This window comes from Cupressus sempervirens, chromosome 6, assembly GCF_028749045.1.
Source record: "Cupressus sempervirens isolate cs-2001-9-10 chromosome 6, ASM2874904v1, whole genome shotgun sequence".
NCBI lineage: Eukaryota > Viridiplantae > Streptophyta > Pinopsida > Cupressales > Cupressaceae > Cupressus > Cupressus sempervirens.
This window is the reverse complement of record NC_143123.1, coordinates 623,532,685-623,559,323: the sequence shown is the minus strand read 5'-3', so window position 1 is coordinate 623,559,323 and position 26,639 is coordinate 623,532,685. Positions and strand designations below refer to the sequence as shown.

At 36.5% G+C, this 26,639-nt stretch overlaps 1 protein-coding gene across 2 annotated transcripts in view; it reads right to left on the bottom strand.

The window, feature by feature from the left end:
- LOC149553773 (uncharacterized) overlaps positions 1–24,683 on the bottom strand; it is a 163,174-nt gene extending 138,491 nt beyond the window's left edge. The window contains exon 1 of one of the 2 annotated variants that reach the window (XM_089789130.1): positions 24,204–24,683. In XM_089789130.1, coding sequence (XP_089645256.1) covers positions 24,204–24,478 — 275 coding nt within the window. In that variant the 5' untranslated portion in view covers positions 24,479–24,683. The remainder of the gene's footprint in view (positions 1–24,203) is intronic. The other variant, XM_089789129.1, reaches the window with a different exon arrangement.
- Positions 24,684–26,639: the final 1,956 nt, after the last annotated feature.

Below are 26,639 nucleotides of genomic sequence, written 5' to 3'. Positions count from 1 at the left end.
TTGTCTTCTTCATGCTTTCAGTCGCCCTGTTTTCTTGTGGAGTCCTTGAAATAGTTTCATGCCTACGAATTACTATTAGAAGAACAATAATCTTCAAACTCATTGTTGCAATACTTACCACCATTATCAGATCTAAGACATTTTAGTCTTTTACCAGTCTCATCCTCAACTAAGTTTTTCCATTTTTTAAAAGTTTTCAAATATGTCAAATTTTATTCTAAGGAAATAAACCCCTACTTTTCTAATTACATCATCAATGATTGTAGCACAATACAAAGGGCCACCAAGGGAAGATACTTGAGCTGGTCCACAAACATCTGTATGCACAACCTCTAATTTTTCGTTCTTTTTTTCCATCCCACTCTTCACAAAACTCTCTTTTGTTTTCCATACACAACTTTCACAGAAATCCACATTGACACATTTAAAACTTTCTTTGAATGAAGTAATTTCATATTGTTTTCACTCATGTGCCTAAGTTTGTTGTGTCATAGTATTGTTTTAAAATCTAGAGCAACTATTTGATAATTTTCCTACTCAACTACAGCAACTGTTTTGGAACATTCATTTTTCTCTGAAACAATTAAAGTAGAAGGAACAATATGACTTGTGCAAACATATAAGGTGCCTACTTTCACATTTTTTGCTACTACTAAGGAACCTTTTGAAACCTTCCAATTTTGATCATTAAAAGCAACTGTGCAACCCTCATCACCCCGTTGCCCTACTGAAATTAAATTCGTACTCAGCCTTGGAACATGCCTTAGCTCTTGCAAAAGTCAATGATTCTCATTCTGCAACTTGATCTTAATTCTTCTCTTTCCAACAATCTAACAAGGCTCAATATCTCCCAAATAAAATAGACCAAAATCCCCTTGGACATAATCGAGAAAATATCTTCAATGGGGTGTTGCTTGAAATGGAGCCCCTGAATCTAGAACCCATGAATCATCAACATTTTCTAAGGGAAGAAGCAAAACATCGTCTTCAAATTTATTGCTTACCACATTTGCCTCCTTGTCTCCTTCATTGTTCTTCAGAGACCAACAATCTTTCTTCTTACGACCCATAGCACTAGCAATCTCTGAGTCCTCTAGATTGAGACCTCTTTCCCTTTGATTTTCCTCTTGATTTCTCACGATTTCCAAAATCGTTTCCTCTCATTCATTTTGCCTCTACTTTGTGTGTTCAAGACACTTCCTTATATAGATCCACCTAAACTTCTACTACGAGTTTTCTCACTAAGAATAACACCAATAACATCATCAAATTTTAGGGTATTAGAACCAAAAACATAGTTTCTCACAGCCATTACCAAGTCATTCCAGCTTTCAGGCAAAGAACACGGAATCAAGAGAGCCCTAATTTCTTCATCAAAGTTGACATTTACAGAAGATAACTGGCTGGTAATCGTATTGAACTCATTTAAATGATCAGCAGTTTACCACCTTCTAATATCTTCATGAGAAATAACTTGTTCGAAGCGAGGTTTTTCATACAACTTTGCTAGGGTTTCCATCAACTCTTCAATTGTCTTCGCTTTTGTAATATTGAATGCCACCAATTGTGTCAGGCATAAACGAATACTTCCAAGTGCATTTTTGTCCAAAATATCTTTGTCCTGATCCGACATATTTGGGTCCTTCTTGGATTTTCCTCCCAACAGCCACTATAAATCCTTCTAATAAAAGTAGTCCTCCATTTGCATTTTCCATAACTGAAATTTCTACCTATTAAACTTCTCAACCTTCACCTTGCCCTTGTCTGCCATTGCTCTCATTCAACCCTAAGACTCCCACTAAACCATGAGAGCTTCCTGTAGAGGATAACTGAAACAACTAGGCTCTAATACCACTTGTTAGGATCAGAGAGAGAGAGAAATACCAATTACATGCAAATATAACCAATATCACAAAGCAATAAGACACACATAACATGGTTCACCCAATCCTGTGCTACGTCCACCAAACAGCAAGTCCAATATTATTATACAGTGATTTCAACCTAATTGCAGACTTGATTACAATTTGCAATCCGTTGCAACTCAATACCATTGCAAGCAGCTACTAAATCATCATACAACATAAAATCCCTAACCCTAAGTCATTTTATACAAGACTTAGGGTGCTTACAAAATTAGGGCTAGAATGTCATCCAATAGAAAAAATAACTCCCGATGCCTTTTACAATAGTAAATTCACTTTTGGCCTCGGGAGCACTGCCCCTTGACCTCGCCGTGTATCGCAATAGGGAGCACGCCTAGGGGGTGACCCTAGGACCTCATCTTGGGCCCCCATACCCCCATAGTAAAAATTGGGAGGAAACTGTGCCGAACGAAGTGGAAACAAATTAACCTCCGAGTCTGATTAGTCTCCACATAACAACAATTAATCAATGGGATATTATTCTTAGTAGATAACATTAATACTCACAAGCATACACGCAAAAAAGGCATGGTGGAAGAAAGACACAAATAATAAATAAATGTGTATGTATTGAATGTCGTTCTGATTATGCCATGTTAATAAATATAATAAACATTGATAACAAGCCATCATTATAATCAAATCTATATATGTACATGCTCAACGCCTTTTATTATTAAGTTTGTAAGAGAAGTGCAAAGATGTAGTCAAGAAGAGGCCTATGTAAATTCAGCCAATCAGTCATTTCCAAGATAGGGTAGGGATCAGCAACCCCGAGCGTCTTGCAGACACATTGCAAGAAAGGCTTAAGGGCTTGGATGTGGAAAACCTTGAGGGAAACCGTTGAGTTTGGCGTCCAAGCAACAAGTTATATCTCGGCATTCTCATAGACTGGAGTAATTATAAAGATAGCATGAATTTCTCAATTTGCATATAGTTTATTATTGATTCACATAAATTATTATCTTTATAGCATGGATTAAGTTAATTTAAAGAATTCAATTTGAATATATATATGCATAAACTAGTTGAACTAATGTGGGGACATTACAATATGATCTATAGTCAAGTGTCCGTTGAGGATGCTATGATCTCAGTTTTTGTGGCTTCTCCTGCAACCTTGTTCAAGGTTTTTCTTTTGACTTCAACATGATGGGTTTTGTCATGCTCATCCATGCTTCAATGTTCAGCATTCTAGTTCATCTCGAGATTGGCATTTGGTGTTTTGCAATCATTCATTTGAAATTGTTGGGTTTGAAGTTGTCCTTTGTAGTGAAGTGAGATTCAGCTGTCTTATTGAAGAATAAGATATAATTCCTTTTGTACAGTGTGATCAAGAGACACAGGAGATGGGATGCATATTTGAAGATGAATGGTGTTAGGGTGGTCTGTTCCTTATTTTGAATTCTCTTATGGGGCAAGGTCAACAAACAACAGAGTTTTCTGGATGAAAACTTGTCCTAGAAATTGTTGCTGATTGTGTAATTAATAGGATGTGGAGGATTGTTCAAGGGGATTCTTTGATTAGAAAGCAGGAGTCATCCTAATTTCACTGAGTGGGTGTTGATGTGGAATCAAGTTGTCTGTTGTTTATCTTCTGAGCATATGTGAAGACTGAAATCTGTAGGAGCATTGCTAAATTAATCAACAACCAGGATATAAGTATTTTGTGATTGTACCTTTGATTTTTGATCATGAATTTTATGCAGTTAATAATTCATGTTATTACACTAAGAATAGTGAACCATGTATTTGTTTAGCAGTATTCTGTATTTTTCTCTTCAGGTCATAGGTTGAATCTGTTACGAATTTTTTTTTTAAATGTTTTCAGGGCGAATCGCAAAACAAATATGGGGATCCTACTTGCAGCCATGGTCTGATATGTTGCCATAAAAGGTTGCAGATTCAAATTGATACTATTGTGGGCATGTATTGAAGATGTTGTTTGAATCCTAGATATCTGGTTGCTCTGTTTGGGATGCTCAAGATTGTTTCAGCATATTAACAATGTTTCAGATTTTTAGAGACTGATTTACCTGATCTGAGTAACCTCAAAGGCCATTTTCTGAGGTGGCATCACTTTCATCATATGAAGACACAAATTCTCTTTTTAAAGGATATTCTTTATTACCGCAGCAAGGGTGCACTAAGCCCATTAGTTACTGTGAGATTGCAGATATGGAAGGAAGAACTTGATACAAACTATGAGTAAGTTATGTAGGCTGCAGAATGAGGACTCAAATTGTTTTGTGATCAGTTTCTTCTAAGAGGTTGAGATAACTCTCAGAGGGAGTTAAATTCCAGAGAACTTCTCTGCAATATCTACGGTAACAAGGATCAAGAAGGAGCTTTGTGAAAAAGTCTATATGTCAGTTAAGAGGGCTGCAGTGTTACAAGGCCAAGTTCTATAATCTGTGGTAAAACTCTTTAATTGCAAAGAACAGAATTACAAAGTCAATTTGGATTTGACATTTTGTAGCTTCCCAAATTTTCAGTATAGTGTGATCTGGGATGTGGTCAAGGAAGATAGTCCTGGATTTCAGCATATATGAAGTTTCGAAGGTGTGTGTGTAATAATTCTTCTAAGGCAAGCATTGCAGGCAATCTTGAATGAGGAGATCGGGAGATTGATGCAAGTGGTTAAAGATTTAGAAGGAGCTTGAGCTGCAGAAGGAGAGTGTCAAATACTTCATAGAGTATCAACAAGCTCGTGTAGCAGTATGCCTGCTAAATCTCTTTGTTTAGTCATCTTTGGAATCAGCTCTTTTGTTATGCTAATTAGAGTTGTGAGTATGCTGCCCCTGTTGAGAGGTTGTCTTGGTTGAGAGGAAGTCACAACTTTCTGATGATCTTTTATGTGCTTTCATTAGTTCTATGCGATAGAAGTTAGAGGTGCAATCCTTTGTTAATGAGTTCTTCTCTATAAGAGAAGTTCGATTTGAAATCCCTTGATCCATCCTCTACTAGCAGGCATGGTAGAAATACATTCTTCTCTCGAAGAAGTCTAAGGTGAAAGCCCTCATTCCACCCTCTACGAGTAGGTATGGTGGATCCACCCTCTGCAAGTAGGCATGGTGGAAATGCATTCATCTCGGGGATAAGTCTGAAGTGAAAACCTTTGTTCCACCCTCTACAAGTAGGCATAGTCAAAATGCATTCTTCTTTGGGAGAAGTCTAAGGTGAAAGCCCTTGTTCCACCCTCTACGAGTAGGTATGTCGGATCCACCCTCTGTAAGCAGGTATGGTGGAAATGCATTCTTCTCTTAGAGAAGTCTGAAGTGAAAGCCTTTGATCTACCCTCTACGAGTAGGCATGGTGGATCCACCCTTTGCGAGTAGGCATGGTGGAAGTCATGTGTGCGACTCCATAACTTTACTGTTATACTTTTGTGATTCATCCTCTAGGAGTAGTTATGGTGAATATTTTTTTTAGAATTCGCTGATTCACTCTCTAAGAGTAGCTATGGTGAATATTGTTATGCTGAGTTAACAATTCTATTAAGAAAATCTATGATGAGATTTTGTGAACAGTATCTTTGATTGAAACAATGTGCATTTGACATGAGTTGACAAACTGAAGATCTCTCTCTTGCTAAGAGTGAGTGTTGGAATTTGATAGCTGCGAGACAAGCATTACCTCCTCTTTGATCATCTGCTAGTTCCTACTCTCATATCTGTCATGTTGTCTACTTCCTCATCTCTGTCGAGCCTATGTCTTTGCTGCTAGTTTCTGCATATTCTTTGATCTTTGTTTATGTCGAGCTCATGTTCCTCATGTCTAAGCCTATGTTATTTCATACGTGCACATGAGGGACAGATTTCTCTAGGCTTTGTGTCTTTTGATGAAGTAGTGTGTATGTTCACTTGGCACCATTGTTGTTGTCAAATCATCCTCACTGTTTGGTGTTTCATCTTGTTGGTTTATGCTTGCTCGGTTTCCTTGCCTTTGTCGGTTCATTTCTCTTTATTATATATTACATTAAGTGGTGCCATGTCATTTTTTAAGAAGGGGAGGCCATTCATATTGGTAATGCAAGTTCTTTTTATTAATGTGCATATTGGGCATAATGACAGACACATGTATAATTACTTTGGGTGGTGTATGCGTCATTAGTGAGTGTGGTGAATTGGCATATATGTTGTGCATCTAATTTGGACTATTTTGTCTATTAATTTGTCAGTTCATTGAATACTACAAGTTGCTTTGTAGATAAGCAGCTTAGTCATTGTTTGATATTTTTGATTGTTAAATGTGAGAGTATCGAACTCTTGAAGTGAACTCTTTGTTGGCAATATTTGTTGATCTCAGATTGGTTTTGACAAGTGAGTGTCTACACACTTAAGTCATTTACTTAGTTCATGCTGAACAAGTAGTATATGTTGAGCACAACATGTATATTATAAAGCATGCCGAGTCCACAGTGAGTGTCAAGCCCCTCATATGCCGAGTCACTCAGGAGCCGAGCAAGCAGTGCATGCCAAGTGATTCAGGAGTTGAGCAAGCAATGCATGTCAAGCAATACAGATGCTGAGTCACAATATAGAAGATAGTATATGCCGAGCATCAGAGAATTCAGATGCCAAGTGAGATAGTTTAGATAAAGTTGTTTGTAAAAGCACAAACAACTATGTAAACCGTTTTTTACCTGACTTAAAGAAGAATTATGATATTTTGGAGATAAGGACAAATCTTAAGTTGGATTCCCAATGCAATTACATGCAACCAATCAGAAAAAGGAAAGGTTTAAGCGGCAAAATGGATGAATCACAGTCGTTGATCCATACCTAACCCTAAGTCACCTAAGTCTTCTTAAGGAGGACAAACCCTAAACTATCAGAGTGCAGAGAAAGTGTATGAAGGAGAAAAGAGAGAAGTTTGCATGCGCAAATAGAGAACTCATGGTGGCTAAGGAGTTATAATCTGAGATTGTATTGCAGAATCAGTTAAAGGAGACCAGAGGAAGTGAAGAGCATACAGCAAAGAGACATCTGATCAAGAAGGATTGAGAATACATTAGTTTAGAAGTGATTTGTCATCAAACAATCAAGTGTTAACTGCAGGATCAATGCTGAGACATTCTAACAGGTGATTTCAGTCAAAATCTCTTAACAAAGTAGTCCTAATAGGCTATATTGAAATCCTCTAACAAGGTGCTTACTTAATTGTGAGTTATAGTCCTTTAGCAAGGCACACTTCTAACAGGGTGTTGACATCCTTTAACAGGGTGAGACCTAACAGTCTTTGTAAGCCTTTAGCAAGGCAAACCTTTCACAGGGTAGATCATGTCTCATGATCAAAACATTGTAAACTTCATTGAATACACTTTATTACTACAGTGGTGAAGATTTGTGGGTGTCATCCCCACCCCAATTTTACCTTCTCATTAGAGGGTTTCCGGATAATCATATCTGGTGTCATATGTGTGTGAATGTTCATATGTTTACATGATTTAAATGTATATGCTTTACATGTTATTTCAGTTTACTTAGTGAATGTATGAGATGAATGTGTGCTGAAAGTTTTTGTGTCAAAGTTTAAACTACTGATTCACCCCCACCCTCCCCCTCAGAAGTTTACTTTTCCTATTGTAATTCCAACAATTGGTATCAGAGCTTTGTTCTCTGAAAAAAAAGCTTTGCAGCTTTTAGAAAAGATTTTGGAAATGGAAGTCTACAAGTTGGGAAAGATTATTGAGAATCAGGGAATTGAAATACAACTCATTCTACATCAACTAAATGAAGCAAGAGAAGAATTAAAGAAATCTTTGAAGAGAAGGAAGGAAATTGCTATTGGAGAGAATGGCACACATTACAAAGAGATGGACACTACTAAGCTATTTGCAGATGGAGACTCAAATGAATTTGATGCAGCAGTTGCAGATCTAATGGAAAAGAACAGCGCCCAAGCTGAGGAAATCAGAAATTTCAAGTTAGAACAAGAATCACAAGCCATACTACTATGTGAGATGACTGAACAGAAGAAGAAAGCTATGGAAGAGAAAGTCATGATTGAAGAAAACAAAAGAATTTTGAGCAACAAACTAGAAGAAAAATCATCTAAGCTAACCAAGATTTCCAACATGCAATTGGATACTCTTAAGTCAAATGATGAATGCCAACTATGAGCTGAATGTCAAGGACATTGAGATAACAACATTGAAGTAATTGCAAACTGACCTAAAAAGGGAAAAGGAATTTGCTAAAAGTTTCAACAAACCAAGTGAAGCCATCAAATACTTTGAGCAATTATTGAGATCCCCTAGATCTAATAATGATACATCTGGACTGGGATACACAAGTATTGAAGAAGGAGAATCATCCAAAAGTGTTGAAGAAAGGAGCAACAAAGGTAAGAATTCCAAACCTAATTGTCATAATTGTGGTAAGAAAGGACATACTGCTAATGTGTGCAGGAACAAGACTATAAATCAGAATGTCAAGCACAAGAACATGGTTCACTATCATAAGTGCAACAAACAAGGACATCAGGCACATGAATGCAGAACCAAGACCATGCACACACAAAGAGTTGAAGGATATTGCTACAACTGTCAAAAGTATGGACATAGAGTATTTGAGTGCAGATCCAAACCCATGTGGTCATCAAACAGAAAAACAAAGGTAAGGAACAATGGCAACTCTTATAACTAGGATTATAATACAAGATATAGTTGTCATTATTGTCAAGAATATGGACATTTTCCTGAGAATTGTATTAGGACACACTTCAGAGGTGACTACAAGAGGTGGTTGAGTCAAACCACATGTTTTAGCTGTTTGAAAACTGGTCACATCAGTCGATATTGTCCAACAAGGTCAAAGGCACCTAGTTGTGAATTTGATAAAGGCAAAGGCAAGGCAAAGGTTGAAAATGTCAAAAATGAGATGAACAAGACATGGAAGAAGAAGGATGATTGCAATACATCGAATGGAGAAAGGATCACTTCACTAAATGGGTTAGGTGATCACACCACATCAAACTACGCAATCAAGAGGTATGTGGGACTGATATTCATAAGGTTATATCATACATCAATTCCAAAGGAGTTAGTACTGAAAAGATTACATTAGCATGAACAAAGATGCAAGATGTTATTAGGAATCCAAGAAAAATCTTTTAAGTTTTTCATGTTGTTGCCAAGTATGAAAAGTTTCTTGTATGTGCCGAGTGAAATGCTAGAGGATGCCGAGCTGACAAATTGGCTAGTTGATGTTGAGCTCGTAATGGTTGCCGAGAAAATGAAATGTTAATGGATGCCGAGTGAGCCTGAAATTGGTTGATGTCAAGCTTACAGCTGTGTAAGCACTCAACATTAATTGTACGATTTGAAAAGGGTATTTGATCGATTTCAACTCATTTTACATCATTTCAAAATCGAGAAAGAGCAAGGAGAGCAAGAGGCAATCTAGAAATTCATCCAGAGCGATTGCAGAAGATTTGTGCAACGATTCAACACCGTTTCGTCAGATCTTGCAAGGTATTTACCAAGTGTCGAGTTACATTGTTTAGATTTTTGTAAACCCTAGTTTTGCAGAATGGCATCTAGTTCAAAGAATGTAGAGGGTAAGAAAGTTTTGAATATTCAACTGGTTAATAATGAGGTTAAGCAACCTATATTCAAAGCCATTCCTAACATTGCTTACAAGCAAGACCCCTCCAGTGCGTTATCCATAATACCACCGAATGTTTTAATGGTGCAAGATGTTAGGAAATGCTATAACTGTAAAATTGGTAGCATTGGTGATATGGAGATTAGGCAGGCATATGACAGATTGTGTGATAATGGTGTATTGAAGGAAGAATACAAAATTGTACAGAAGAAAGGATTAACACGAGCCCTAGATTTCCCGAATGTGTTCAAAACAAAATGGATTGAGATTGTGCTAAGCAGAATACATGATAGTTCACTATGGTTGGATAATGGACCTATCAAGATAACTAAGATAATAATCCATAGGGTTATAGGGTATCCAACCCTAGATTGGCCTAAAGACCCTAAGAAGTGATTCAAAAGAAGTTATTGAAAAGAATATAGGAGTTGTGTAGAACAAGAGAGGAATGACTATTAACACTATTACAAATCCATTGTTAGACTTTGCAGTCAGGGTTATTTTACACAAGTTTTACCAATCCAGTAGATTATACGATGTGCCCTATATTGCAATGGATGTGGGATATAAGATTGTCAAGAAAGATCACACATATGATCTTGCAGAACTACAACTACAGCAATTAATTGAGAACCTAGGAGCAATTAGAAATCCAAAGAGTGCTCAATGCAAATTTGGTTCTATATTGATATGCATTTTCTTTTATGTTCAAAACACTTTTCCCACATTTGGCACACTTGGTTCGAAAACAAATAGGTCAATGGCAGTGCAAATTGGTGAGTTCATTGAACAATTACGTGAGATTTTTGAGTCTGTGATGACAAGTTATTTTGAAGACTTTAAGCAATCAATGAAGAAAAGATTGAGAATTCCAGTATCTCTAGTGGAAAAGCATTATGATGACATTTGTTTCCTAGTGGATGCCGACTATACTTTTGTTCAAGCTGCTACACCAAGGGTAAGATGGTTGAGACCCTTAGGATATGAAATCAATGTGGATGAATGTTACAAGCTAGAGTTGTCATTGCACCAAAAGCTCGACCTGTTAATGCACGATACAACCACTAGACTTATAGAACACATGAGGCGGTTAAGCCATGTCACGAATCCCGAAGGGGAAGGCTAGCGATTAGTCCAACAATGAAACCTCTGCAGCTATCACAACTTTACTTGCACAAGAGGTAGACAAAAATGCCAAGGCATTTGGAAACTATGAGTTGCCTAAGTCCAAAATTACCATGGAATTGAAGACAGCCTCTGTCATTAAGAAGAAAGATACATTGGTGAAAAAGTTGAAAGCCAAGTTTGGTAAAGGTGTCAAGCACAAGGAAGAAGGGGAAGAAGAGGATGAAGAGGAAGAAGATTCTCAAACCCAAGAACCACTAGCTTTAACTCAAGGAATGGGAGAAGATCAGGAAGAGGAGACAGAAGTTGCTGAAGGTGCCGAAAGAGAAGAAGCCAAGAAAGCACCTACTCCCACTGATCAAAAGAAGAGGAAGGCCAAGGTACAACTAGTGACAAGGGCTAAGAAGATTGTCAAACCAAGCCAAGCCAAGCCTACAGCACCTACTACATGGGCTAGTGCACGTGTGGCTGCTCAAAAGGCCAAGGAGAAAACTAAACCAGCAAAGCAGGGAGGTGAAGCGCAGAAAAAACCTATGAGGAAGTACATTGCACAAGCCGAATCAGATGAGGAGAAAACAAAATCAGATGACAATACCCAATTCAAAGTGGTGAATCACAATCCTTTGTCAGATCTAGAGAATCTCTGTGAAAATGTTAAGAATAATGCAAATTTGTCACGATTTTCACATGTTGATTTTGATAACCTTGGTAAAGTAGAAAAGAATCAAGTGGAGGAAGCTATATATGCCATAATGGCAAACTTTAAGAAAGCTCCATTAGAAATTGCTAACTCTATGCCAAAAAGCTTATATGAGAGAGTTGAGCAGAAATGGTGTTATTGCCTAAACTTAGAAAGACAAATAAGGGAATCCTCACTTGCACAAGTGATGTCTAAACTAAGTAAGGCACAAATTGCTAAGGCTATGAAGAAATATGGAGTTAGGTTTGTACCTACGTATAGAGCCTTCAACATTCTACAAAATAATATTGAAGATGTGGTTAAGAAGTCCACACAAATGTTGAAAGTAACATATGGGCTTGCTACAGTGAAAGAAGGTGAACAGGAACCCACAGAGGTTAAAGATGATGAGGAAGATGATAACAATGAAGGTACTGCTGAAGGAGGGACAGAAATGAAAGAAGATGACAAGACAACAACTAAGGCAGAGCAGCAAGAAAAACAGAGTGTACCAGACACACAATTGCCTAATGTCAGCCCTCAACATGTAACAAGAGTAAGTACTGAAACAGTAACAGTTAAGGATGTTTCTGATATCACAGCTCGGAACATCAATCCCCTTACAAAGGAAGATCTCAAGAAGATACTAGATCAGTCTACACTGCAGGCAAAACTATGTGATAATCCTGTTTTGGTGAGTGTAGATGAACTATAGAAAACAATGACTAAATCCCAAGGGAAGAGGTGAATACACTAGTCCCACCTACTATCATCCCTCAAGTCACTAATGTAAAACCTTTGGATAAAACACCTGAAGCTACATCAGATAAGGTTGATACAATTGAGAATAATACAGTGGAAACCCAAGCCACTACAGAAACACAGAGTGGAATAGGTCAAATAGACTTATCTACACCTACAGCACAAGATCAAGGTGCATCACAAGGCATTGTGGCAAAATAGGACAAGCCTAAAGAAACAGAGTTGACACCTAAGGCGAAGGAACAAGTAGCAATTCAAGTCCTGGTAACCTTACTAGTATCTGAGACTCCTTCAAGTCACACTTTTCAAAAGCCGAGCACAGATGCAACACCATTGTAGATCTCAGTGCCGAGTCCGAGTACATCAAAGGCTGAAGAAGTAATCCAATATGGAGATGTGAGTCTTGATGAAGACATTGTGATACCAAAGTATGACTTTGACACAATGTCCATAGAGCAGATGGGCATATTGCAACAAGCCCTAGCCAGAAAGAAGCATCAGGAACTGCTAAGATGGGAGCATAGGCAAAAAGAGGCATTGCTAGACATTAAAGACATCTTCTTAGATGCATTCAGTCTGCCAACTCCAGATGAGATCAAGCCACTCATTGAACAACTGACAAATATGGTGGAGAAGGTTAGTGATGCAGACCTTGACACAAATGCAAAATTATTAGAATGGTCAGAAAAGAAATTTCAGAATAAAGTAAATGAGAAAATATCAGGTGACATAACACTACCACAAGTTGCATTGGTAACTAAGGTTGAGGATGTGAAGAAGGTACTTGAGAACATTTTCTCATTGTACACTAAATTGTGTAATCCAACACTCTTCACACAAGAGACTAGAGGTCACATTTTGGGTCTGGAAAGCCAAATTAATGCATCAGGTACTAAACTACCTATGAATCCAGCTCAAAGTGAGAAGCACTTCAGAACTTTGCTACAAACCCAAAGTCAGTTAATTGCATTGTCAGCAGAAGAAGCCAATATAAGGGTAAAACTAATTAGCATCCAAACAACACTCACCCCACACATGGAAATTTTGCACAAGGAATTAGGCTACGCTGAAACACTTATGAAGAAAGACCCAAATCTTTCAACATTGGACAACCTAGTCAACCTTGCTGCCGAGCTAGCCATCCAAATCAAGTCTTTGGATGTAGCATGTGAAAATTGGGATGCAACTCTCAAGATAATCCTAGATGTCCATAAATATTTTCTGGACAAACACACTATCAGTGTATAGCCTATTGACATAAGTGTTAAAAAGGGGGAGAGTAACAAAAATAGGGAGATATAAAATTTTGGAGATTGGGGGAGAATAAGAAAAGGGGCAAAGAAAAAGACAGAATAAGCTAAGGGGGAGCAAGCAAAGAAACAACATGAAGTCAAAGTGTATCAGCTGAGACATATTTACTCAGCAGGAGTACAGAATTTTTAAATACAAAATAGACCTATCAACTCAGAGGGAGTTATCAAATTTTGAGGTATCTAAGTCGTTACAAAATTTTGAAATTTTGAAGTTTTATACATAAGCCGAACAAGAGACATAAGAGATATGTTATGCTCGTAAGGTTAAGGATATTAATGCATGACCAAGTGTTTTTATTGTTGATCTCAGATTGGTTTTGACAAATGAGTGTCTACACACTTAAGTCATTTACTTAGTTCATGCGGAACAAGTAGTATAAGCGGAACACAACATGTATATTATAGAGCATGCCGAGTCCACAGTGAGTGTCGAGCCACTCATGTGCCAAGTCACTCAAGTGTCGAGCAGACATTGTATGCCAAGTGATTCAGGAGTCGAGCAAGCAGTGCATGTCAAGCAATACAGATGCCGAGTCACAGTATAGAAGATAGTATATGCCGAGCATCAGAGACTTCAAATGGCGAGTGAGACAATTTTGATATAGTTGTTTGTAAAGGCACAAACAACTATGTAAATCGTTTTTTAGCCGACTTAAAGATGAATTACAATATTTTGGAGATAAGGACAAATCTTAAGTTGGATTCCCAATGCAATTACATGCAACCAATCAAAAAAAGGGAAGGTTTAAGCGGCAAAATGGATGAATCACAGCTGTTGATTCATACCTAACCCTAAGTCACCTAAGTCTTCTTAAGGAGGACAAACCCTAAACTATCAAAGTGCGGAGAAGGTGTATGAAGGAGAAAAGAGAGAAGTCTGCATGTGCAAATAGAGCATTCAAGGTGGCTAAGTAGTTATGATCTACGATTGTATTGCAGAATCAATTAAAGGAGAACAGAGAAAGTGAAGAGCATATAGCAAAGAGACATCTGATCAAGAAGAATCGAGAATACATCAATTTAAAAGTGATCTATCATCAAGTAATCAAGTGTTAACTGCAGGATCAATGTTGAGACATTCTAATAGGTGATTTCAATCAAAATCTCTTAACAGAGTAGTCCTAACAGGTTGTATTGAAATCCTCTAACAAGGTGCTTACTTAATTGTGAGTTGAAGTCCTTTAGCAAGGCACACTTCTAACAGGATGTTGAAATCCTTTAACAGGGTGAAATCTAACAGTCTTTGTAAGCCTTTAACAGGGCAGACCTTTCACAAGGTAGATCATATCTCATGATCAAAACATTGTAACCTTCATTGGATACACTTTATTACTGCAGTAGTGAAGATCTGTGGGTGTCATCCCTACCCCAGTTTTAGCTTCTCATTGGAGGGCTTCTGGGTAATCATATCTGGTGTCATCTGTGTGTGAATGTTTATATGTTTACATGATTTAGATGTATATGCTTTACATGTTATTTAAGTTTACTTAGTGAATATATGAGATGGATGTGTAGTGAAACTTTCTATGGATCAAAGTTTAAACTACTGATTCACCCCCCCTAGAAGTTTACCTTTCCCATTGTAATTACAACAATATTTTGTTTTGTTATTTGAGCTATCAGAAAATGTTGAAAGCATAATTTTAAGGCAAAGGAAGGTAGAGTTTTGTAATTGGTTTTTGGTATTCTAATAAAGGAACTATTTTTAGTGGATCGGATTGTTTTCCTCAGTGAGGATGGATTGGCCTAGGATAATTTTGTTGTGTTACCTGTTGATTGTGTTGTTGCATATCATACTGTTGCGCTCTCATTTTTTCTAGTTCATTAAGATTCTAACAGCACCAAAGGCCTTGATGGACTTGGTGACAAGGGCACAATCCCTCAACCCTACTAGGGGCTTTGCCTCTAGACCCCTACCAACTACTGACTCCAAATCAAGGTCCATGATTCCCCATCCTCATTCCATGACTTAGTGAAACATAGACAAAAAATTATTTTAAGGAAGCCACCCAAATAGTGTCCACTTTGCACTGTATATTATGATTTATTATATTTGTGCACTTGGTCATATAAATACATCTTTATTGAAATTTTTTTAATGTTAACAGCTTTTCATAACCCGAAATTACAGAGAGCACTAGATGATTTCCTAATATATCCAATCATATTTGATATGGTCCAAATATAAGTTCATATAGAGGTATGGCATGATGTATCTAGAAGTGCAATCCCTATATCCAATATCCAATACACTATTGACAATTCTACCAAATATAATAAAGAAATCTCTTTAGAATTTCAAGAAAAATCTTTGTTCTATTTCTTTGTCCTCTATCATGTCAGTTTTCCTTCGTCTCTCTTTGTCAACTAACTCATTCCCCTTCTTCCACATGTATCTCCTATTGCCTAGGATGCTTAAAATTTATAAACTTTCTCCGTCTTTTTTTCTCTTTTCTGATGTCACTGTATTGTTTCAGTGTTTGGTATGTCTTTGTTTCTCTTGTTTGAGCCCATGTGTTAATGTCTTTTGTTCAGCCACTCTCAAGTCAGCTTCTGCCCAAATTTGCACCTAGTCTTCCAATCAATTCTCTCATTACAATGTTACCATCAGAAGATAGGCTAGTTGTTGCAACTGGTTTATTGGATGTACCTAATGTCTACAACAGTTTATATCTCTCTGATATCTTACATTTATTTGTTACTTATTTTCGGGTTATTGATGGCTCCTATTAAAGATATAAGAATCCATGCAGTCATTGTTAGGAAGACTAGGCTTATTTGTGTTCTTGCTGCTATTCTTGCCTACCTTGCAAAATATGCACAAGAAGGTAGAAGAGAGAGGCATAAGCGCCAAAGAGATGAAATTCCTTCTTATAAGAGAATTGTCCACTCCAATGAGACACATTGTCATGATCAAATTCGTACAAGCAAAGGAGCTTTCTTTAAACTAGCCAATATTCTAAGGCAAAAAGGAAGCATTCAAGATGCATTAAACATAATGGTAGAGGAACAACTAAAACTAGCCAATATTCTAAGGCAAAAAGGAAGCATTCAAGATGCACTAAACATAATGGTAGAGGAACAACTAGTGATGTTACTCCATACCTTTGGCCACAATTTGAGGAATTGTAAGATAGCTCACAACTTTGGTCACTCAGGAGAGACAATTAGTCGATATTTCAACAGGGTGTTGATGGGTATCTTAAGTCTCCATGTTGATTATTTGGTACCCCCTGGTCCTAACACTCCTGCAGAGATTGTTGGGAAGGATCGTTTTGATCCGTACTTCAAGGTAAATCGCCTAGTGCCACATTTGTTTGCTTTACATTTAATCATATTGTTGCACATTTGAACATCCTAGCGGTTATTATAGGATTGTATTGGAGCAATTGATGGATCCCATATACCAGTTACTGTCAATGTGGATATACAAGCTAAATATCGCGACAAAAAAGGTCACTTGTCACAAAATGTTTTGGGTGTGTGGTCATTTGATTATAAGTTTCAATATGTTCTTGCTGGTTGGGAAGGGTTTGTTGCAGATAGTCGTGTTCTTGCTTCACCTCTCTCGAGATCAAATCCGCTAGTAGTTCCCCCCGGTATGTCAAGTCGTCTTGTAAACTGGTTATATAGTGACATTTACGATAAATGAGATAATGATTATAAAAGTAACTCAACTTATGCATTTCTGTAGAAAAAATTTATTTAGTGGATGTTGGATATCCAAATGTACCAAGATTTATTGCCCTTTTCAGTCTACATGTTATCACCTAAAGGAGTTTTCAAGAGCGCACCAAATAAACACTCCGCAGGAGTTATATTACCACCGACACTCCTCGCTTAGGAATATAATTGAGCGTACATTTGGGATTTTGAAGCAGTGTTTTCCTATCTTGAGGCATGCAACATCTTATCAAATCATGACACAAACTAAGCTTGTTTTAGCATGTTGCATTCTACAAAACTACATTACAATAGAGGATGGTGTTCCACTTGAAATCGAAATTGAAGATAATGATGATTGCAATGCGATAAATGTACCAATACTTGAGACGTATGGAATGACTCAACGAGATAGAGATGATTGGGAAAAATTCCGAGATGAGATAGCATGAAGCATGTGGGAAGACTACAGATCTCATGCATAGTTGTGTCAAAGCAAACATGAAAATTGCATTTTGTAAGTGAACTTTTTAGATCAAACATTGATACATTAACTGCAGTTGATGCTATATTGTTGAAGACCTCTATGAGAGTTTGGCACGCTGATGCTTTACTATCGAATATGCTTTAGTTTGTTACTGTTACAGTGCTTTGAATTTTGGCTAATGATTGTTGGTATGAATAACATTTTGGCTGATGATTGTTGGTATGAACAATATCTTAGTTAATTATGTACTAGTGTGGTGACTGGGTGGGCATTTATTGTCTTGCCAATTGTGCAAATCATAGTTTCATATGTAAATTTAATGAGATTACTATTTAAGATGTATGTCACAAAAGAGAGAAACTATAATTTTGGTAAACATTTCTCAAGCTATTGTTGGAACTAGAAAATCCTGGTGGCCATCATAAGAAAGCTGAAAGTAATGCACTCTGACAGCTTCCACTGTGCAGCATAAAGGGAACACCCTGCAGGTCAATAATATGTGCAACTTGACTGAGTAAAAAATTGGAAGCTTCAATTCCACAATGATATCCCCACTCTTTAATTCATCTACTGCCGAAATGCACCCTATTTAACACCCCTTTGATGGTTCTATCCCTCATTTTGGTAAGTGCGATTGGGGGTCCTGTTAACAGTCAATAATCAAGTGTAGAATTATTTGTCTAGCTTCATCTTCTATATGGCTGTTTTGCCAATATAGTAGCCCATGGACTTCGACTTGGACCATTTGAATCCACGAGTTTGCTTAAGAGTTTCGTTACCTTCTCTTACCTTGTTCTTAGCTTATGCTACTGAAATATTATTCAAATTGTTATCCAGATCCTTCGCTCATTTTATTATGTTGTTATTTCACTAATCAAGTTCAAACTGGATAAGTACGCCAAGGTTTGTATTGAAGCTATCAACTGATATCGATTGTGGCTTGGCAGGAATTTAGCAATTTAGTTATTGTAATCACATGTTTTTTTGCATTGAGGTAGTATATCTTTTCGAACCCTACGTGCATCAGATTGCTAGCTTCTGTTTTAGCCAGTACAAAGGTTTTCTTGTCATGTTTAGAGACTATCACAGAGAATCCATAATATCTACAGTTGTTCCTCCTGTCCTCCACAATGTACTCATCTAGAAAGATTTAGCTTATCTAGATTTCGTATGGCACATCCTACCACTGTCTCGCAATTAGTTATTGGTATCCAGCTCTTATGTTAGTTTAGTTTAATTTGGGAAAATATGAATATATTTGTTCTTATTGATATTGACATCAAGAAATCAGATTCTCAACATATCTTTACAGATATTTCAAATCAAGAAAAGGAGTCAAAATAGCCAACAGTCCATAGTTTGCTGTTTATTTGAACCATATAAAGGTCAAACAAAACTAGAAGTTATCATTCCATTCAGTCTGGAACCTACCACTCTATGAATCATATGAGAAAACAAAACTCATTATCCTACCACTTTCGGAATGTGCAATCTCTCAAGAATCCTATGCCTTTAAAACTCCCATAAACGTCTCATTTTGAACTTTGCAATTATGTGAGCGTAAGGTAGAATATCCCATTCAATTAAATGAGTTTTTAATACATGTACTAAACAATTGGTTGAATAACAGTAATATCTAATTTACCTCAAATTGTAATATGCCAGTAATGACCTGTCAGTCCTCAAATAACAGTTTTCCAAGATAGTATAGATAGTATTCAAAAGGCATCTTCTGTGGGCCTTCTTGAACATCCAAGTACTGGAAACAATCTAAAAATATTGTGAGCCTAACTATTTCTTCCAAATCCATGACCATTTTGCAATGCATTCTTTGTAATGTTGATAACCATCTGAGGATTCATAGAAGTGTATAATACCTGAAGTACTACAATTGGATTCTCACTACTGATAAGCATATATTGTTTCTGTGATTCTTCTTTCTCATCAGTTAAATTGCTTTGTCCGAAATCTTTCTTTATTGTCAGATTAATGGCCACTGAGATGACACAATCTGAACCTCCAGTAAACAAGGTAAGGAATTCTTGTTCCTCTTGTCTTTGTGTAAATGCCCCTTTTCAATCCATTGGCTGTTTCTTTTTTCCTTTATTCCCATTTTGCAGCATGGGGATTGGATCAACCTAGTTTAGTCACCTGTATGAGTAGTGAACATGGATATAGTGTTGCAAGAAAATATGTATTGCAGACATATATTTGAGCGTTGGATTATAATCTGCATGCTATGTAACTTGAGCAACAATCGGCTTGAAAACAAATGAAATTGTTGCTTTTCATCTTTAATCTTGCTGATTTTGAATCTTGATACGACAACAGTAAATTTCAATCTTATTAGATTTCCACAATCCATTAGACTGTATTTTTGCTTCTGGGTTTGATTGTGTTTGTTTTTTTAGCATCAACGTTTCGGATCACACTCTGTGATCCATCATCAGGATGAGAGAATGCAAGAATGAAATAGTATGCAGATAAGGCCAAACCAGGGGGATTAAAGGAGAAAAAGGTGCAAAAAGCGAGGTGGACTAAAGAAAAAGAAAGAAGTAAATTTGATATTTCATATTGCTGTTTGTTAATGCTTCTGTCATTTGATATTTTGTTTCAATGTACAGCTTCTTAGTGTTGGTTCAGTATAACAACACTATGCAATTTATCATTGAGTAAAATATTGTTGAATGAGACTGCAAATTTTTTTTATGCATGTGTTAGAATTACTTGAAGTTTTAGTTTCTTGTTCCATTTTATATGCTCAATGTATTTGAATTTGTTGACTCATTATTGCGAGTTCCAATTTTGGTCAATAGCATGGATGGATAAATTTGTAACCCATGTACCTCCTTGTCCAAGGAAGGTATTGTGGACATGGGAAATGGAACACAAATATCTGGAATTGCTGCAAGAGCAAGTCCACATTGGTAGAAAAAGAGAGGGGGGATTTAGAAAAGAGGCATAGACTGCCATCGAAGGGAAGTTCAATGCAGAATTGAACCTTCATCTATCAAAAGATAATTTCAAAATTAAGCTGAAAACATGGAAGCTTGGGTATAGAGTTATGAAAGAATTAAAAAATACAAGTGGGTGCATGGAACGAGGCCACCCAATGTATGGATGTCAACCAGAGTGTCTGGAATGAGCTTCTCAAGGTAATATGTTGTTTCAAATTCCTATGATTTAAAGTATAAGCCATCTTATATAGTATTTACTCAAAAACTAATTCACTGATTATGCCAACATGCAGCGAAAAGATTTCAAAAATGCGAAAGTTTATAAGAGGCAGCTGTTTCAGTACTTCAATGAGTTAGCCTACATTGTGGCCAATGACATAGCTGAAGGGACAGCAGCTGCAACAGCGCATGACAATGAAGAACCTTATGGATGAGGCGGCTGATCTAAATGATGATGGGGACTTTAATACAGCAATGGATAATACAACAATGGATAATGCTACTGATTTGGATGGTGACATGAATCCTTCCAATCGATCTAGTGCAACCGGCAAACAGTTTTTGTCACCAACATCATCAGGGAAGGCAAAGAGAAAGAAGGCCAGCATGGCTGGTTTCATGGATGTTATATCTAATGCTATCAATTCTTTAAATGCTGGTCTGAAGGAAACTCAAAATATCAGAATGGATGAAGGGCATTTAGATTCACTTTATGATAAAGTGTATGATGCCCACAAAGTTATACCCAATCTTAGTGAAGATAACATGCTACAGGCTTATGATAGCTTTTTGCTTGAAAGCTCGTGAGCCAAAGGGTTCTTAAGGATGACTGAAGGGGAGAGAGCAAGATATGTACAACTGAAGTTTGGAGGACATTAGATTGAGCATGGATTAAAACTCTTGCGACTGTTTTAACATTTCATGTGAATATTTGACATGACAGCGCTACATTCACTGTCACAAAAAACCACTTTTGATTGTGTTTTAACAATCGTATTGCATTAAAGTGATGAGTTATATTTATCATATTCATATTTTATGTGTTGTTGTCTTTAACAATATCAATTTCGTACATGGTTATTTATTTGGTCTATGAATGTGCTTTTCATTTTATAGTTGGCTGGAATGTAGTTGGGTTTCATTTCTTATGATAGCATATCCATTTTGGTTGGTATTTTATGGGCTTTTATGTTGTCTATGAATGTGCACAATTTGTGTCCTTTTTAATCCTCTCTTTCATTTGGCTGTTGTTTTTTTGAGCGTTGGGTTAACATGATGAACATATATACAATGTTTTATATTGCATGTTATTTTTCATTGTTAGTGCAGTTGTTTTTATGTGTATCTCTATCCAGCTACATAGTTATGCTATTTGAAATAGCTCAACTGGGTTATAAGTCAGTGCTTTTATGTTCTCTATGAATGTGCACAATTTGTATCCTTTTTAATCCTCTCTTTCATTTGGCTGTTTTTTTTGGAGCGTTGGGTTAACATGATGAATATATATACAATGTTTTATATTGCATGTTATTTTTCATTGTTCGTGCAGTTGTTTTTGTGTGTATCTCTATCCAGCTGCATATGTTATGCTATTTGAAATAGCTCAACTGGGTAATAAGTCAGTTTGTAATATAATCTGCCAAATGTTAAATCTTTATTATGTGTATGTGTACTATATTGATGCTTCCCTATCCTAATTAAAAATTAAATTATACATTTTATCATCGCTCTTTATCTATCTAATGTAATATTTGAAATTACAATAATTATAATAGGTTGATGGCTATGCTGAATGTGCCAAGGTGTCGCTGTGGTGTCTCGTGCTTGTTAAAGACATCAAACACCCCAACTAATCCCGAACATCAATTTTGGTGTTGTTCAAATGGAAAAAAAGGTGGTTAATATATTTTTGTTTAAAAATAATGTATCAACATTATCGTAAGAACTAACGAAGATTTGGTATTGTAGGGGAATAATGGATGCAAACACTTTGATTGGGTCAAGGATGCCCCAGCTACAACTGTACAACGTATTGAAAAAATTGAGTGCAAGTTATGTAAGGCTCGAGAGGTGGATAGGGCCATGGTTGCTTCTGTGACGAAGGCAGAAATTATCTTTCTACAATGCTTTCTTTGTATTATGTTTGGACTTCTTTGCTGGGATCATATGTGAAAATGTGCATAAATTTATGATTTTGTGTAGAGATTGACTTCTTCATTTGAACCATAATTGGACCGTATGTGGATAATTGTTCAGATATGACTTCTATGTTGAAACTTGTTTATGGGTTTCTAACCGTCACATTGGACAAATGTTTTGTAATGTCATGATACTATGTGGTTTTGTATGATAAAAATTAATAATAAAATTAACATGCTATTTTATTTATAACTTGTTTTTGTATGATCAATATTAATATTAAAAATGAACCTTTTTCTGTTTATTAGAGTTTTTGTATGATAAAATGTCAAAGAATAAAATTTAGCTTTTATTTAAAATTTTGCATTCAATATTTTATGTCAAATATATTGTAAAATCATGACTATTTTGTTATTTGTAACTAGTTTTTAAAACTTGGAAAAATTTATCTTCCCACTCATCTTCCAGGTTAACCAAACGTGACAAATATTTTTTTCAAAATCAGATTTTGAAATTCAAAACCAGGTTTTGACAAAACCCGGTTTTGAATCAAAACCCAGTTTTGCTAATTCCGTGAAACAAACGGACCCTAAGAGTAATTGGGGAAATACGCTTGGAAGGAAAAAGACTTATTATATCAGCAAGTTCAACCCTACATGTAACCAACTCCAAAAGGCGTACATAGAGGCCAACATTTCTTGGAGAGTTAAAACTCTTATTGCTCAGCTTCAAACCAACTCTCACCAGCTCAGATGTGAGACCGGATGATGGAAGAGGCCAAAAGAGTCTTGAGAAGAGAGAGTTTGCACATTTTGCAGTTCTAGAAAGGTGGAAACCGAACAGCACTTTATTTTAGAATGTGATGCATTCAAGGACAGTAGGGTCAAATTTGCAGATACTATATCTGACAGCTCTAGGTACGACCTATTCAGCAAGGAGATAGGTGGGCTCATCATCAGCTTGTGCCAAAAAGAACCGAATTATTAAAGCCGGTTTAGTGAGAAGGCTGTCCCATAAGCTATGTTTAACCTCGTGGACATTAAAAATTCACCTACCTATCCATCTATATTTGTCAGAATTTCAAGTGTTTTCCAAATGGCTAATTGACTTGCACTTGCCCCAACATCAACCAATACTACCAATTAGCTCTTATAGTATGAAATTGCATTACTTATGTAAATTGACTCGAACTCATCTTCAAACAAATCAAAATTTTAAAGCTACGCTTTAACTGTATTGATTGTATTGAGTTCAGCACATATAACTCTCTGAAATTCCAAGCAATGAAATATACATAAAATTACTGATGCCATCAGTGAGGTTTTCAGTCCGCGTTTCCTAGACTTCGTATAAAAGATTAAAAATTCAAAACATGGTGTTAACCTCCATTGATGGTCTATAGTTTTAAATGCAACTGTTGACGATACAGCCAAAACAAACCCTATTTTTTATTTAAACAAAACTCAACAGCAATTATTGTTTTTGATAATGAACAGCAATTATTGCTATTAAGTAAAAAGATAAAACTCTAAGAGGCGCATACACGGCCGTCGGGGACATATGCGAAGCAACTCCGTCTGAATAAACAGCACCGATACAACGGCCCACAGTGCGCAGCATTTCGATTTTGAGGGAACGCAGGACAAATTTGAGCTCCAAATGAGCGAGCCATTCGGCATCTGAGAAAGGAGTCAACGGAACGCTTTCTTTTCCTTCTCTTTCGCTAGCGATTGTGGAGAGCTCTGCATCGAACTCTTTGAGAAGTACCTTAACTTGTTCCCCGGGGTTCGCAGCTACTGTCTCCAAGACTGCTGCCATTTTTACTCTTGAGAAGGGAAGAGTGAAATGCCTGTAGAAATTTCTTTTTAAATGCTTAGAGGACTTCAAAAACGTGTTTGTTTTGACTCTTATTTTGGAATGAAAATGAGCAATAATGATATGCTTGGGTTTTGTGCTGGCATTTTTGCTCAGATTGAATAAGATTCGATTATTTTTCCAAAGTTCGTTTTGCAGCAATAGCAATGGAGAGAGAAAGAGGCGGTCTCAACACTACCTCAAAAGAGCATCAACGAATTTTATTACAATGGAAGTGTTCTCGAAGAAGTTGTGGAATATAAATACTTTGGCATCGATTTCAACAAAAAATTAAGCTGGTCTAGCTGCAGGTATAAAAGGACATTAGGTGGATGGAAGGCTTTCTACGCTCTTCAGAATAGGTGCCGTGAAGCGGAATTGTGGGATTGGAAAACTATTCAAACCTTGTTTGGTCTTCTTGTGCTGCCAGTTGTTCTTTATGGGTGTGAATTATGGGCCAGCAGCACTACTATAGCACAATGGAAACAAATCGAAGGAATCCAAAAGCGCTTGATTACAAGCAAGTTTAAAATTAAAAACACTGTTCCATATGACATCATGCTAAGTGAAATGGGGGTTGCGCCTATCGAGGCACTTGCTATGGTTCGCCTTTTAAGCTATCTAAAAATAATCGAAAAAATGGAAGAGGATAGATGGCCGAAAGTTGTCTTTAGGGACACACTATGTAAGCGAAAAAGGACATGGATGCAACAAAACATCAAGTGGATGAGTAAATGGAATATTCATTTCAATATGTGCCCCACAAATAATAAAGAAATAAAGGTCTTTGTTATGGAAAAATTCTACAAGAGAAATTGGGGAAGCGAGATTGGGAGGAAGAAACTATATTATATAAATGAGTTCAACCCCACTTGTGATCAACTCGAAAAAGTGTACATAGGAGCCAACATTTCTTGGAGAGCTAAAATTCTTATTGCTCAGCTGAGAACCAACTCTCACCAACTTCGTTGTGAGACCGGGCGTTGGAAGAGGCCAAAGGAGGCTTGGGAAGAGAGAATTTGCAGATTTTGCAATTCTGGGAAAGTGGAAACTGAACAGCACTTTATTCTAGAATGTGAGGCCTACAAGGATAGCAGGGATAAGTTTGCGGATACTATATGTGACAGTTCTTGGCATAACCTGTTCAACGAAGAGTACATTGAGCAATTGGGGGGGCTCATCATTAGTCTACACAAGAGGCGAACAGTGCTATTTAAGTCTACTTGAGTTGTCTTGTTGTCCCATAGGCTATTTTTAGCCTCGTGGACGTTAAAATTTTATCTATCTATCTACAATTTTGTGGATATCAGATGAAAAATCTAATTATTTTTATTTTAAACCAGAGTTTAAAGTCATTATGTTTTAAAGTGATAATAAAAATTTTGAGAGAGTTATTATGTAGATTACGTAATAGTTTTAAAATATATGTCTAATTTATCATATAATACAATTATTATAATTTTTTTGCAAATATTCAATTGATACTTAAACTAGATTAAGAGTTTAAAGTCATTATGTTTTGTTTTAAAGCGATAATAAAGTTTTGAGAGAGTTATTATGTAGATTATGTATAAGTTCAAAATATATGTCTAATTTATCATGTAATACAATTATTATAATTTTTTTACAAATATTCAATTGATACTTGAAAATTTATGGAGATGAATTCATTTATGAATGTCCCCCATCTATCATATCATGTGATAAATTGAATTTTAAGTGTCATTTTTAAAAGTTTAAGAACATGTAAATATGAAAAGAATATAGAGTTGATATATCCAACCCTACTAAAAAGAAATGTTGATATGATCAATTGATATATCTAGCTCTAGCAAAAAGAAATGTATTTGTTACAAGCGTGCTTCAAAATTATTCTATGACCAGGCACTCCAAAAATTCCCACACCCTCAATAATGTTACCAAACTATGTGACATGAAAAGCAAGGCCATTGTCTCCATAATGACAAGTAAGAGAAAGGGTAATAAACTTCTAGTTTAAAAGGGGTGCCTAAAAATATAGTTAATATACCTAGCTCTGGCAAAACGAAGTGTATTTCTCACCTAAGTGCTTCAAAAAAAAGTCATGACTGGGCACCCCATAGACCTCCACACCCTTAGTGATTGC